Here is a 15,421-nt window from a genome sequence, read left to right as displayed (position 1 = left end):
ATATTGGAAATTAGAGCCTGAAGTGTAATTCCACCCATCTGTTGGTACTTTACCTGAAAGAAAAAAAAAAGATATCATTCGAGCTGAGGAGCTTTTTTTATTTTAAGTGGAGCAATACAGTGCAAATCCACCCCAAGGAAAACTACAATCACAATAATAAGCGTAGAGATTAATGAATACCTCATGCTCATTCAAAACTGCATCATGAGTTGAGGAAAGGAGGAATCATCCGCATCCTCGCGTTTTGGGTGCGAAATTGTGGAGGCGTACTTTCATCTGTAGCTTTTGAGTGACTATGTCCCATTCAGGCATGACATTCATGATATCAGGAAAATAAGGCAAAATGAAGGCATCCAAGTGTGTTTTTTGACGCTGGTGTATCTGAATTCCCCATGGAAAGCCTATTAGAACACAATTATCCACATCAATAGCATTGAGGGTGATTTTTTTTGTTGTTGTTGTTGTTTTTTAACATTCTGCATATTGTTTGTTATATTTTCACCATGCCCAGATGGCAAAACATGGAAGCACAGAGAACAGGTCCTCTTCATTCTCGTCTAAAAAGAAACTACTTTGGGTGAAGTCCGTCGCCCCCTCCTATTCAAAACATGTTCTGTTTGCACACAAAGACACACACACACGCACACACACGCATTTTGAGTAATTTTATCACCCACTCTGTGTTTTTGTGTTTTTAGTCACTTCCAGCTCATTATATTGGATTGGCAGTGCATGTGCCGTATTCTCAGGTCCCGGCGGCTCTGTCTGACCTCCCACATTATATCTGGTGGCTACTCACATCTCATCAACTCACACAGACTCATTTGATGCCACATGGCCAGTGTGAAATGAAAGCTTGTTTTGAGTATGGAAGGAGCAAAGAAACCTGAAGAAATGTAATAAGAAATACGTTCGCAGATAACCATAATTTTGCGCGTAGAAAATTTCGAGAGTGAAGATGATTTTACTGAGTGAAGTTTAGTTTGACAATTTGCGCAAAAGATTTGTGTGATCACTTTCAGCTATTAAGTATTCATCTTGGTTAATATGTTCATATTGTTATACGCTTTACACTGCATTGTTGAGTCGTAAAGTCAACTAGTCTGTCCAACCCCATTTTAATTTATGCTGGCATGGCTATAATACCCCATCGCAGTTGATGTTTCTGTCAAGGTTTTGTAAGGAGGTTGAGGAGGAACCAAACATAGGGAAGCGAGACAGGGAAGAAAAAAGCAAACAAAGGACTGGGAAAACAAAAAATACCAAGAGCACAAAATAACAGGGATCAACAAAACACAAGGACTTAACTTCACTTGCGTTATTCAGTTTCATTCAAAATGATTTAATTTAATTCATAATCATTCAAAGTCATTCATTATTATTCACAATTATTATTCAGTATCATTCAGAGTTGTTCAATGTTATTCAGTTCCAGTTAAAATTATTTAGTCATTCAGTTTTCATATTATTCACTTTGATTTAATATCATTCAACTTTATTCACTTTGATTTTATATCATTCAATTTTATTAATTATGATTCAAAATCTTTCACTTTCATTCACTATGATTCAAATTCATTCAACCTCATTCACTATTTCAGTGTCATTTAATTTTTTTCAAAAACATTCAGTGTCATTCCAAATCATTCAATGTCATTCAGTATCATTCAGTTGTTCAATGTTTTTCACTTCCATTTAAAAATATTTAAAGTCATTCAATTTCATATTATTGACTTTGATTTAATATCATTCAACTTTATTCACTTTGATTTAATATCATTCAATTCCATTCATCACTGCCTTTCCCCATTTTCATTCGATGTCATTCACTATAATTCAACATTATTCAATATTTTTCAACATTATTCAACATTTTTCAACATTATTCAATATTTTTTTTCTATTTCATTCATGAATATTCAATATAATTCACTATTATTCACTGTCATTCAAATCATTCAATTTCATTCACTGTGATTCAAATTCATTCAACCTCATTCAATATTTCAGAGTCATTCAATATTATTCAAAAACATTCAGTCTCATTCAAAATCATTCCACAAAAAAATCAGTGTGGGGGTGAAACGATGTTCTCGGCGTTGCTGGACGAAAATTGGAGGAGTAAACACATGCCCAAATCTTTACCATTGGAAATGAATGGGGAATTTTGGTGGAAAATCTGGTTGAAAATTTGGAAAGAGACCCATACGGCTGGGTACCTTTTATATCAGTGTGGGGGTAAAACGATGGTCGCGGCGTTGCTGGACGAAAATTGGAGGAGTAAACGCATTCCCAATTTTTTGCCATTGGAAATGAACGGAGAATTTTGGGTGACAACTGTAAAATGGGAATGCATGAATGTAAATTGAATGACCTGAATTATGTGAAAGGGATAACATGAATGTAAACTGAATTACCTGAATTATGTGAAAGGAATACATGAATAAAGTGAATCACATGAATTATGTGAAAGGAATTACATGAATGTAAATTGAATGACCTGAATTATGTGAAAGGAATAACATGAATGTAAATTGAATTACCTGAATTATTTGAAAGGAATTACATGAATAGAGTAAATCACATGAATTATGTGAAAGGAATTACATGAATCTAAATTGAACTACCTGAATACAAGACTAGCATGGACAACAGACATGGACATCGATATGAACAATGTACCGGCAAGAACTGAAAGCAAACAGGGAACTAAATACAAACAAATTGTCGAAACAACGAGGAACACCTGGACAAGACACGGAGGGTTGGGGGGAGCTGATTAACGGTTAACGCTGGGGCTTGGGTGAACGAACACAGGTGGCCACAATGAGCATGATGAGACACACCAAACACAAGGAAAAACATTAAACTAAATACTTAACCAAAAAACAACATACAGACCATGACAGTTAGTTCTCTATTGACCTATTTTCAACGTGGTGTTGTCATCCGCAGTAGTTAATAGAGTAACAAAGCTGTTTTGAAAAAGTAAGCGGTAAAAAAGTATGGATACCTGTTTCTCATGGGGATTTAAAGTGAAAAATCGTCAGAAAAAAATGATCGATTACAGATTGATGGCCTGTATTCAAAATGTCAACTCCCACCAGTGTCTTTGACAGGTAAACGTGGCGTGTGAATGGTTGGTAGTAATGATGTGATGCGACGCAGGGTGGCGCAGTTTCCTGCCAGGTGCCTTTCCCACCAGCACCTTTCGGCGGGTGCACGTACACCCATGCTGCTGCTGCTGTTGCTGCTTCTGTTGCTACTCCATTGCTCCGCTGCCGTGCTGCCCACTTCTCCTTCCTCCTCTTCCTCCTCCTCCTCGCAAGGGAAGCTGACTTGATGCGCATAATAAATCACCTCTGCAAGATTGCCACCCCTCCTCCTTTTTTTTTTTTTGTCCAAGCCCGATTTGAAAGCTGCGCGCGTTGGATTGGAGACCGTGGAATCATTTCAATGTGATTCAGCGCCACCAGCAACGTGGGTGTTGTGTGTGTGTGCATGTGAGCTGTGCGCTTGCGCGCGCGCGTGTGTGGTGATTTCCTTTTTATTATTATTTTTGTTTTAAATTTTGTGTGCGTGTATGTGATGAGGAGCGGAGGAAGAGGCGGGAGCAGTAGCTATGAAGCGCGTGTCATCTCGAGTCTATTTCACCTGTATGAACGACCTTGCCATTGTGACCGAAATGTTCATAAAAGGCTTTCCATGGAGGATACATGTGTCGCCCTTTCCCTGAGAGCTGAATCTGCTCGCGGTTGGTCTCAAGACACTCAAAGATAAGCGGTAAGACATACACACCCGCACGCTCGCACACACGCACACACAGAAAATGCAAGACAACAGTAAAAACTGTGCGCGTGCATGTCTATTGTAAACGTGCACGTACGCTAAATTATTTACACCGTGGCATATGTCATTTATTATTTATTACACCTAATAAGGTTCACCAGCTCTTGTCTACTTTCTCAATTTGCCTCAATCAATCACCCCATGTCGTCATAATACAGTATAGAATACTTTATTATAAGCTAGAATATGGTGACATGCCCTCATAACTGCATCCGATCCCTCCCGGTGGAGTTGTTTTATTTTTGGTTTAGTTGAGAACATTTTATACCATATAGAATGTGCATTCATTGCAATTATTTTAGTTTGTGTCAGACAGTGATGCATGGAGTTATATTAGTAACGGAGTGGTCCAGGGGTGCCTACCTGGAGTGATGCTACCCTGACTGCAGCCTCACTTGTGATCAGTCTGTCAAATATATGGCAGGAACCCAACAGCAACACATTTCACGCCCAACTCCCTCTCAGTGGATTGCATTACAAATGATTTTATGCTTGGTACAATGAAGGACCACCTCCTGCACAATCTAATGAGGGCCAATGCATGTTTTGGCTATCTAAAAGTCTGCCTTTACAAAGATAATATTCAGTTTTGATTGAAGCTGTCAGAGGCATTGAATATGTGTAATGCTGTCATTAAGGGATTTTCTATCAGAGGAGGCAGAAAAGAAATAAGATTAAATAAAGTTATTTTCTATTTCAGTTCTTTGTTTTATATTGATACTCTTTTTGAATCCATGATTTAATTGTCAGTATTGATAAATTTACATAATTGCTGTTCAAATACATGGGCTAGATGTGAGGCAGCAAGTAGCCTCACCTCACCTCTGATTGCGCAACATCTCACCAGCTGGTCAGAGGAGGCTTGTAATAAGCAATTGCCCGTTTCTGTCTCTCATCACGTCAGCAATGTAATAAACTTTTTTATAAGCGCTCTAATTTATTTATTTATTCCATATTCGCATTATATTCATATTCGTATTTCATATTTGTATGTTACATATTTACATTTGCTGCTTGCATAAAAACATAAAAAAATTCCCAAGGTATGGCAAACACTACCTAAGGGGTGTACGAGAGCACATTTTGTGTGCTTCTACACAGAGACGCAACTCTGTAGTTAGCAGATGCGATTTTAAAGTCAAGTGTGCAGCTGCAATTTGTTATAAAATTTTAAAAGATTTCCTAAAACTGTACTGCCAATCAAAACGGGGTCCAATTAATAAAGGAAGACAAAAAACCTGTAAGGATTGGTGTATTAATCAAAAACAAACAAACAAACACGCAATAATTTGATGGAACTTTGGAATGAGAAAGAAATTGCGATGGAAGTGCAACGCTTGTTATGGCCAAATAATCCGATCTGAAAAAAAAGTTTGCACGATTTACATATGGTGAGATCCATATCATCACAAATGAATTGAATTTATCAGCAGAAGCTAGATAACAATCCTAGGTGTGTTGCAGCAGGGAGAGATGGAAAACCCTCGAGGAAGAGGATTGAAGACCCCGCTGTAGAACTTTCAGTAGGATACCCAAATGCTGAAATATTCAATACCCGCAACCCTCTATGCAAAAAATTGCTCCTCAAAATGAGTAAATTGCTCCTTAAATGAAGCCATTGATTAGCAAAACTGCTCCTCAAAGAAAAATAGTTCATTCGAGTCTTGCAATAAACTCAATTCAACCTCACAGTAGTGCCTTCCATGTGATGTCACATTTGTGCGCCGTGTGCACATGGTCGGCTCACGGATTTTTTTCTCTCCCGGGGCTAAAGGGGGGCATGACTGATATATAGGGGGGCTGATAAAATTATTAAGTGTAGTTTAGAAAATAAAATAATATGCTGGAGGCGCTGAAATGCTACTACACAGAATCCTGATGAGGCTATAGGCCCTCTCTAGCCCGAGTGTAGCGCCATCCCTGGCCATGTCTAAAGGCTTTCATGGCGGCCGAGAGGCCAAATAGTCGTTAAATCTGTTATGTAATCATAACAATGGTGAACACCTGTGCTTTTTATTGTTGTTATAATCAGTATCATCATATCGTGTCACACCAGTGGTGTTCTAATCAGTAAACTAGAGAAAATAAATCTTTTTTTTTTTTTTTTGTGATACAGGAAGTGATTTTAAACCAGGCGGTAAAAATCAAAGCAGTTGCGTGAAAGACAATGAGTAAATTTATACACCATCAGAACTCCGATCAAATTATATCAGATACATTTTTTTGTTTTTCATTTGCAATTGGTCACAAGATTAACCTTTGATTGTAAATTCGAGGTTGACATGAGGCTTACCTGTTTGCATACCCAAGCTAGTTTTAGTTCCCGTTCCCGTTAATTCAAAGATTAATCTGTTAATTATGGTGGAGTACACATTTGCCTAAGCATATGATTTGAGATACTAAAAAGTTGATTAAAGCCAATGCAAAATGATGTTCGATGTCCCTCGTTTGATGACGAGTTATCAACACACGTGTCACTTTGACAGCAGCTAGCAAGCTAAGGTTGCTTGAGCGGATCGGACGTTCAACAAGACGACTTTATCCGGTCATGATTTCATGAATGATGTTTTACACCATAAAAATAGTAATCAATGTGCTGTGTCAACCCAAAGCAAAATCTATGTTGTCACGAGACAAAGATCCAGCCAGCATTGTTCACCAATCCAAACATAAAGTCATGATGCAACTCCAGGTTTTTGACAGCATCAAAATTTTCCCATGCGTAGGCAAACTTCTTTACATTCAAGTAATTACGATATTGTGACGGCTCACTATGATTTTGAAAGTTTACCTAAGGAGTCGTCGTTTTTCTGTCATCTTTCCCTCCAGCCAAACAATCTTTCCCTCCCTGTTTACTTATTGACTTCGAAGAACTGCTTTCAATGTGTCGATGTAATGGACAGGTGTAATCGGGACATTTTTCACAAAATTCGACATAAGTAGACTGATGATTGTTCAAGGAAACAATGGATCAGGCTTCTCTTTGTATTTTCTTTTTGCGTGCGTGCCCTCAAATATGGTGCCAGAAACGAAGCATTGTGGGTAAAATGACATCAGTGGTAACGGTCTACAAGTAACAGTTAAACAGTTTTGCCAAAAACAAGGTTTCAAGTTGTTTAATGTCACTCCCAATTGAGGTTTACTGTCAAACTAAACCTAAAACCAAGAGAATTACACCTTGTGCATTTAAAACAATCAAATGAAATTGGCTTTAGACAGCCCCCGCTATCGTTCACGCTAACATCGATGGAAAATGATTTTGACATGCAAAAGTTAGTGGGAATTTTACAACCCTTTAGTGGTGGATATTTCAATACATATGGTGAAACAACACGTGTGACGGATGATATAACAATATTCATAGGCATATATTCTTCATCTTCTATGAGAAATGACTATTACAGCAAACTAAAGAAGAAGTCCATTTCTCTCTCTTTGTCTGAATGACTTCATTATACAGCATACTGCTTCACTCCCTTATTTAAAACAAAAGCATCAAAATGAAAGATGATAATGAGATGCGTTTTGAGTTCGGAGCATGGTTACGGAAGGAATTAAACTCATTGATCAAAGCACCACTGTAATTTTGTCTTGGGTTGAATTTTGGTATTTTAAATTGAATTAAATGAGGACCACATGAATACCTCTCTGACATATATTGAATTTGATAGCTCTCATTCTTCAGTGCAGATGTACCTGCCTGTTAAGTGTTACTTTAAAACGACCAAGGAGGGATGGGCTTGGAGGGATGGTGGGAAAAAAAAAAAAAAAAACAAAAAAAACACATCAACCTAATTTATAGAGTGCTGTAGTTTTGACTGGCACTATGCATTCAGAAATGCATTTGGTAAACACACACACACACACTTATTCAGTAGGTAATTGCATACTGGTATGCCACCATGTCAGCTAAAATAGCTATGATGAATGCAGCTTAGGCCTTCAAAGTAAGTAGACTCCCACTCTTCCAGCTGCGCTGTTTGTTCAAGCATCACCCTACTCGGATGCTAGAAGAGTGTTATGGACGTGGTGGATGTCACCATCTCCTTTTTTTTTTGTCATTTAAATACTGCAAGGAAGGTGTATGCTCCTTGGTGGGGAGTGATTCACATTAAAGCTTTCACACCACCTTGCATCGCCATCATCGTTAACACCATTATTGGGTGCAAGCTGAGAATGTGCGTGGTGTGTGGTAAGCGTTGGCACAGACGCACATGTGACATGTGAATCACTATTCTGCTTCTGCTAATGCTAATTTCAGTCGCTGGGTTTGACATGCACATTAGCATTTCGTAGCGGGGCATGTAAACTGAGCACCACGTGCCGTTTTTGCATACAAGGCGGCGTCCTTATCGAAACCCCACTCCAAGTCTACACATGCAAAGTAGGCAGGGAGTGTATTACCCAGTGTGCCCTCCATCACTCAGTCTCTAGGTGCCAACCGACTGTACATTGTGCTCCCATCACTGAGTTACGGCATGCAGGACTCTTTGCAGGAAGGAAGGAAGCATAAAAATCCAATTTGGCCGACTTTGAAGGGGGAGGAAAAAAAGGGCCGGAGCACACATGAAAGGTGGCGAAGAAAATCCTGGCTGAGACTCCACGTGTCTGACTTGACATCCAAGGCAGCTGACAAACAATTAGACCCTCTATAAGTAGTGCTGTGAACCAGGCTCTCTGGGGATTAGACCACAAATGAGCCACACATCACGGCTTATGTCTTCTAAATGGAAAGTGAGTGCATGTGTGGAGGCACGGTGTTGTTGGTATGTGTGTGGGGTTCCGTGCGTGCGTTTGTGTGTGTGTGTGCGTGTGTGTGTCTTCCCTGACATTTTTGCAGATTGGTGTTGATATCTGTCTGGGAGCCTTAAGACATCATGAACCCCTCCCAAAGACATGAATTGATCCGATGTGTTCCAGTGTGTCTCTATGCAGGTGCACACTCAGTGCGACGTAATACAGCATAAAAAAAAATGTTGACCAACCACTAAGGGACTTAGGCACATACCATAAAAAATATACTTGCCTACTTGTTGTCTACAAATGGGCATGTTAACTGATTGTAATAAATTTGGTTGATTGAGTGGGTTACATTATCAAGTCTGGAAGCAGTTTAGGTCAAATGGAGTGCACTACTTGATATGGTGTTGATTTAGACTCAACTCATTTGTGGTCTCAAAAAGAACATCATGAAATCGCACTTAGGAAGCTGAGCTGCATACAGACGTCTGTGATTAAACTTGTCCACGTGGAATTGTCCGACTCAATCCATTTAATTACCTATTAGTCTTCTAAAACAGTTTTTTGCATCCTTTATTGTTTCTTGGAGTATATACATTATAAAACTCTCCCAGTACACCACCAAGCAAGTGTCACAAAAAATGATACTGTATATATACTGCGGTACTGTGACTTTTGCTACTGACAGCCTGTTACAGTTGCCCTTCCGACTGATCACTTTTTAATAAACCAGGCTTACTCATGTGTTGTTTTAGCCGCAAAATCGCTACTGTGGTTCTGACATCACAGTCTCATGGACCAAAATTTGTTGGGAAAAATTTACCGAAATACTCACTTTGTTTAAGTGGAAATGTGTTTTTTTGTCTTCTCTATCTTTTTATGTATATATATATATATATATATATATATATATATATATATATATATATTAGGGCTGTCAAAATTAAAGCATTAACTCGGGTGATTAATCCAAAAAATTTTGACTCAGTTAAATATTTTAACTCAGTTAACTCGGTTTGATTTACTTAAAAAATAGCTTGCATACTTTGCAAATATTGTGCCATATTAGCTGTCTTTAGCACATCTCAGAACAAAACACCGTGTTTAAGTTACCACGGGGCCTTGCAAAGCAACACTGCTGGAGTGTGGCGCTGGTGGGCAGTTTTGAGAAATGTTTCGAAAATAAATGTCTGCAAAGATGTCTCCGTTTAGATCGTATTCAAGAATCCAAGAAAGAAATTAGAACAGTCTTTGAATTAAATATACTTCATATTTGGTGATTTTACATCAATTCCAAGATATTATTCAAGTAAATATCTGTTATAAGCTTTGCAAAAAATAGTAGTTGAAAAATATGATTAATCATGGGATCTTTTGTGATTAATTAGTTAAAAAAAGTAATCACTTGGCAGCACTAATATATATATATAAATATATATATATATATATATATATATATATATATATATATATATATGATTTATTGATCGCACGAATTATGACGTATCATGAAGTCGATAAACAACTTTGCAAAAGTGCAAACTTGTCAATCCAATCAATTAGATCAGTTAAAAACTAATTTGTAGTAAAAAATGTACAAATGTAACTGGCTAATAAAGTCAAATTGGATAACTTTCTACCACACATGTGATGATCTTTTACGCCACATTTGGCCCGGTGTTGGGGTATCACTCTATTCAAGGCATTTAATCACACAGGCAATTCCAATGTATCGTGAAATGGGCACAACATTCACATTAACACGGCCTCTTACTGCAAGGCAGAGTTCATAAACCTATGAAACGTTGCCATACAGCCATGCCCGCTGAGCTGTTTGAATGACGCTGCTGATGGCACTAATCCCCTGGAGCAGGAACAGGGAACTCAGACAGGAAAAAACTACTATAATATTTACTCACAGACATTAATTAAATCACAATTAAATTGTTGCTTTGTGTAGAATATAAAATACATATTGGTGGAGCTGGCGGGATCCCTAATGCAGTTGCCAATGTGCAAAAAACGGAATCTCACGTTTGCGTGTACACCCCACTCACTCACCTTAATACAGTGTTCAGGATTTTTTTGTTGCGTGTTTGTGTGTGTGTTTGACATTTTGTAATTGCATCATTACTCACTCCATCTGCCCCCACTCTCCTCCTGCCATAAGCAAGCGCATGGCAATTTGCAAACACATGCTCCAAGCAGACAGACACTTGTCCTTGATTACGGACCCGGGTGGAATGGCTTCCCCCATGGGGCAGTCCAGGTCCACAGCAGGATGTGCGGAAGATACATTCTGCCACTGTGGGTAGATCTAATTGATTGGAGCGCACCCTATTGTAAGGGCCAAGTCTCCTCAGGCAGCCAGAAAGTGAACCCGTCCGAGTGACAGATGAGCAGTGTTGTGGGTCGCTACCCTAATAGTCTAACATTACCTCAGGTCCCGTATACCGGCCGTATCCCCCCTTTAAGACACCTCTGACTGTAATGTGACCACAACTAAGACAGAAAATGCAATGCGATGTAACTTTTATCGTATTTGAAGTTCTATTTCATTTTGTCATTCTCTGCTCTTCCAGATTAGGTTATAGAAACACATGAAACTGTAAGCATCACATAAAAATGATTGGCTGCAGAGTTTGGCATTTTAAGGCAAAATTATCTTTTTGAAACAGGTCAAACGCTGTCTCGCCAGGATCACAAGTGCCATTTCAAAGCTTATTGGATGAAAGTGTCATTTGCCCTTGGTTGCCAAAGATGACGTTGCCATGGAAACAGATTCTACTGTTATCGATCATCGAGTGTTTGTCAGGTAAGCCGCACTTGTATTTTTTATGGGTGTAATGATTCTCTCCCATTTGGACATTTACAGGTGCAGGATGCTCACTGAGGAGATGGAAATATTTTCATTGTCGGAGAGCATGGGCTGAAAAAAAGTCCTCTGTATTGACATATACTCACAAACACCCACTGCTTCTAGTTTTGTTTTGTGTCACACTGAGAAATAATTGTAATTTGTCTTCTGCTCAATACCAACATATAGAGCAATCCAAATACTACATTTATTTCATACTCCATAATTACAAATACGATTTTCACTGTGAGACAATGGGCTCTATTTTCGTGCCCACAGCGTGGTGCATTTAAGAAAGAAAGAAACCATTGTGTGTGTGTGAACACAGCCGACTTGATTCTCCACCAGTTGAAGCTGCTCCTTTCATTCCCTTTAAAATCAACAAGTGAGAGGCGCATTGCTTGATATAGCGGAAGAGGAAACTGATTTGCTTGAGTGCAAGCAGGAGGTCGTAGCATGCTATGCACAATATGTTTATAAGGAACTGCAAGCAGACCTCCACGGGTGGATGATGTGAAATTGTCAATTGTCCAAGTACAAATTGATAATTTATTTAATTTATTTTTACAATGATTCGGAGTGTTTGTCATGTTAACAAATGATATATGATGAATCCATCAAAGTGAATCCGTCCGCGTGTTGCACGATTAAATTCACCAAAATCACGTCACAATAGTTAGACATGGGTCCAAAAGGCATACGTTCAACCGACATCCTGAAACCAAATTGCAATCTGCACTGGGCGCAGGTGAAAGAAAACACCCTCGGTCCACCTGAACCACCATCATGGTGCAGAGCAGTCTGACAACTTCCCAAACTGGCAAAATGAGGCTGGCACTGGCATTGAAATTAAGATGAGACAGTTTTTATGCTCGAGTGCAGCTGCGTCGTCTGTCGCCCAATATATTGATTATTGTGTAATTTGTAGTGTTGTTAAATGCTCTGCAAGGCAAGACAGGTTTATTTGGATAGCATCATTCATGCAGAAGGCAAATCCAGAGTGCCTTACAGAGGCAAAGATAATATCAAAGACAACAAAAAAGGAGATGGCATTGAAATAAAAAAATCATCATCAAATCATCATAAATGACAAGCTAAAAGAAAACACTGAAATGACAAATTGCACATATTACCCAGTTAAGACCACAAAATAAATGTGAGACGGTGAAATAAATATACTTGATTTATGAAAAAGCAGCAGTGAACAGCTTGAGTTCCATGGACTGACAGAGCAGATATCAGTTGTTCAGCACGCTCCTTCATTTTGTTTGGTCCTGCATCAGAAAAGACTCAATAAGCCTGCGCTCAAGGACCCGAGAGGTCTGGAATTCCCAAAGGGAAATTTAGATGTGGTGTGGGCAGCACGGTGGCCGACCAGTTAGCACGATAGCCTCACAGTGCAGAGGTGCAGAGTTGCACGGCCTTCCTGTGTGGAGTTTTCATGTCCCTCCTCGTGCCCGTGAGGGTCTGATTCCCTCGCGCATTCCAAAGACATGCATGGTCGGTTGATCGAGCACTTTAAGTTGTCACTAGGTATGATTGTGTGCGTGGATGGTTGTTTGTCTTCGCGTGCCCTGCAATTGGCTAGCAACTGGTTCAGGGTGTGCCCAGTCTACTGCTTGAAGTCAGCTGGGATAGGCTCCACCCTCGCGACCCTGAGAATAAGCGTCTTAGATAATGGATGGTTAGATAGATATGCTGTATACTGAAACAGTGATGTTCAAACATCATTGTCTTTCGCAAGGCATAGTTTGATTTGATAGAGCTCTTGGATTGGATATTATGGGATTTTGTTGCCAGTTTCATGATGTAATAATACATAATCATTGATGTTTTTAAATATCAACACCAATATGATCGTATTTACCATCAGGGAGCAAATCTAGTATTTGAACCTCAGAGATGTTCAGCCACCAGACAGAATGTTAATCATATAGCAATTTGCAATGTGTATTGTACTACAACAAAACAGAAATGCTGAAAGGTCAAGTGAGTTTGAATACACAAAATATTTTTTAAGGAAAATCAATCATACAAACCTAGCCAGAGTTTGCACCTCTTCAAACCTCAATTCTATGTTTCATTAAAGTTCACGATTTAGCCTCGACCATTTAGTGAATGAAACACTCCTTTGATCATGAAGATTACACGTTATTCACTCTGCCGAAAGTATTTCATATCACAGTTGAAATGCTGATTATTCTAATAATAACTCACAAAGTAATTATGAGCTCAATGCCAGTTTTAGCATTCCTTCACATAATCAGAAATATATCATTTATTTTATTTTTTTGAATGCTGTGAAATTTCCCTCTTAATGTGTGCCTAGCTACTCAACAGACTAATTGAACTATACAAGCATATAAAAAGTGCATTTTCCATAATGTGTCCCCTTTGACGTACACCGTGAACCACAGATTCTGTCACTACCACTTAGGCTAATTAATTCCAGCCAATGACTTGAATAACGCATATCGTGCAGATCTACCCTAATAGTTAGCGTCACTGCTCCTTACAGATTGTCTGGACAGTGGGTTGTACCATGGTCCAAGATGGCGGATGGAGCCAGGTGATCTGTTTATTCCAGTGGAATCCATTGAGGAAGAGGCTACTCTGACTTGTGACGCCAAGAGTACTCCACCTCCTCAGTACAGGTTGAAGTATATTGTATTTGTTCTAGTTTACAAATGTGTCAAATGACATCACTTAAGTCAGCGTCCTGTGTTGAGAACAGGATTAGAACATTTTCATTTGCACAGCACTCCGGGCTGTCAGCGCCACAAGAGGCTCGAGTTGAATGCTTCCTCTCTCGAAGCGCTATCGCACCACATCATGGAAACGGTTCATCTACACTCGGCCGAGCGCGCCCAGAACTTAATTTGTGCTCTGTACACCCAGGAATAATTTACAAGATAAACTCAAACCACAGATTCAATGTTGAGATATTTCACATTGGAATGTAATTATTATAGACTGAAAGAAGACTCTCCTGAGTCTTTGCTCATTGTGCTACGTGTAATTGTTATAAATTAAGGTGTTTTGTTTCTCATCTCACTTCATGCCACTGATGGAGTTTATTTTTGGACTTCAATGTCACAATATTGCTTTTAAATTTCAGAAACATAGGCTGTTGATGTATGGGGATGTTCATTAGTCAGACAGACACACCCTTATGAATGTTAAAAAAACAACAAAACAGCACTTCCGCCAGTGTTCCAATACCAAGCTAATGCCAGCCCCATGAAAGCCCAGAAAAAGAAAAATGTGGGTTGCATCAGAAGGGGAGCTGATCCGCCGTGGATGGGCATTTTACCCATTTTTGCCACCCATCCTCTGTTCTCCACCTGGGCACACTTCCGTCGTGGCCCCTCTGTCCTAATTCATTTAAGCGTCCGTCTTTGCTTCTGTCCATACATTTCTTCTGTACAACCCAGGTAAAAAAAAAATATATAAAAAAAAAAAAATGGACACACCTGATTAAAAGCCAAAATAAATAAATTTAGCCATAAAAACAGATTTGTAGATATATTAGCCACTTCAGATGAATAGCTGCAGGTCTCTACGATATCAAATGGTGTATTATCTATATTATAAACACTAGGAGACATTTTTTACTCCCTCAAACAATGCCGAACGCAGCTAAAGTTAAAGAGCGTACCGGAACCTTTCTCAGACTCTTATTACTTGCTTGGACCGGGGTCGCACAAGAGAGATAGCTGCAACTTTAATGCAACTTATTTTGGCTCTCAAATGCTTCTTCACACAGTCACGTTTATCACTTTGTTTTTACACATTTGCTCTCTTTCTCTCTCTCTCTCCGCCTGAGCTTCAAGCCAATTAAAGGCTCTGATATGATCTGGCTTCCCTGCATGTATGAAGTTTTTATTAGCTTTTTTTTTTTTTAATTAAAATGCATATTACCACAGCATTTAAGTCCTATTTTTTAAGAACGGAATTTTATATTTTTTCTCAAGA

The 15,421-nt window shown here is 39.0% G+C and overlaps 1 protein-coding gene across 2 annotated transcripts in view; it reads left to right on the top strand.

The window, feature by feature from the left end:
• Window positions 1–3,196: 3,196 nt before the first annotated feature.
• cntn3a.2 (contactin 3a, tandem duplicate 2) overlaps window positions 3,197–15,421 on the top strand; it is a 55,423-nt gene continuing 43,198 nt past the window's right edge. The window contains exons 1-3 of one of the 2 annotated variants that reach the window (XM_088290182.1): window positions 3,197–3,783; window positions 11,268–11,404; window positions 13,965–14,100. In XM_088290182.1, the coding sequence (XP_088146308.1) occupies window positions 11,350–11,404; window positions 13,965–14,100 (191 nt within the window). In that variant the 5' untranslated portion in view covers window positions 3,197–3,783; window positions 11,268–11,349. The remainder of the gene's footprint in view (window positions 3,784–11,267; window positions 11,405–13,964; window positions 14,101–15,421) is intronic. The other variant, XM_088290183.1, reaches the window with a different exon arrangement.

This window comes from Idiotropiscis lumnitzeri, chromosome 3 (genome assembly GCF_059441095.1).
Source record: "Idiotropiscis lumnitzeri isolate Australia: NSW breed Sydney's pygmy pipehorse chromosome 3, RoL_Ilum_1.0, whole genome shotgun sequence".
NCBI lineage: Eukaryota > Metazoa > Chordata > Actinopteri > Syngnathiformes > Syngnathidae > Idiotropiscis > Idiotropiscis lumnitzeri.
Note: the sequence above shows the minus strand (reverse complement) of the source record. Positions and strands in the feature narration are given on the sequence as shown.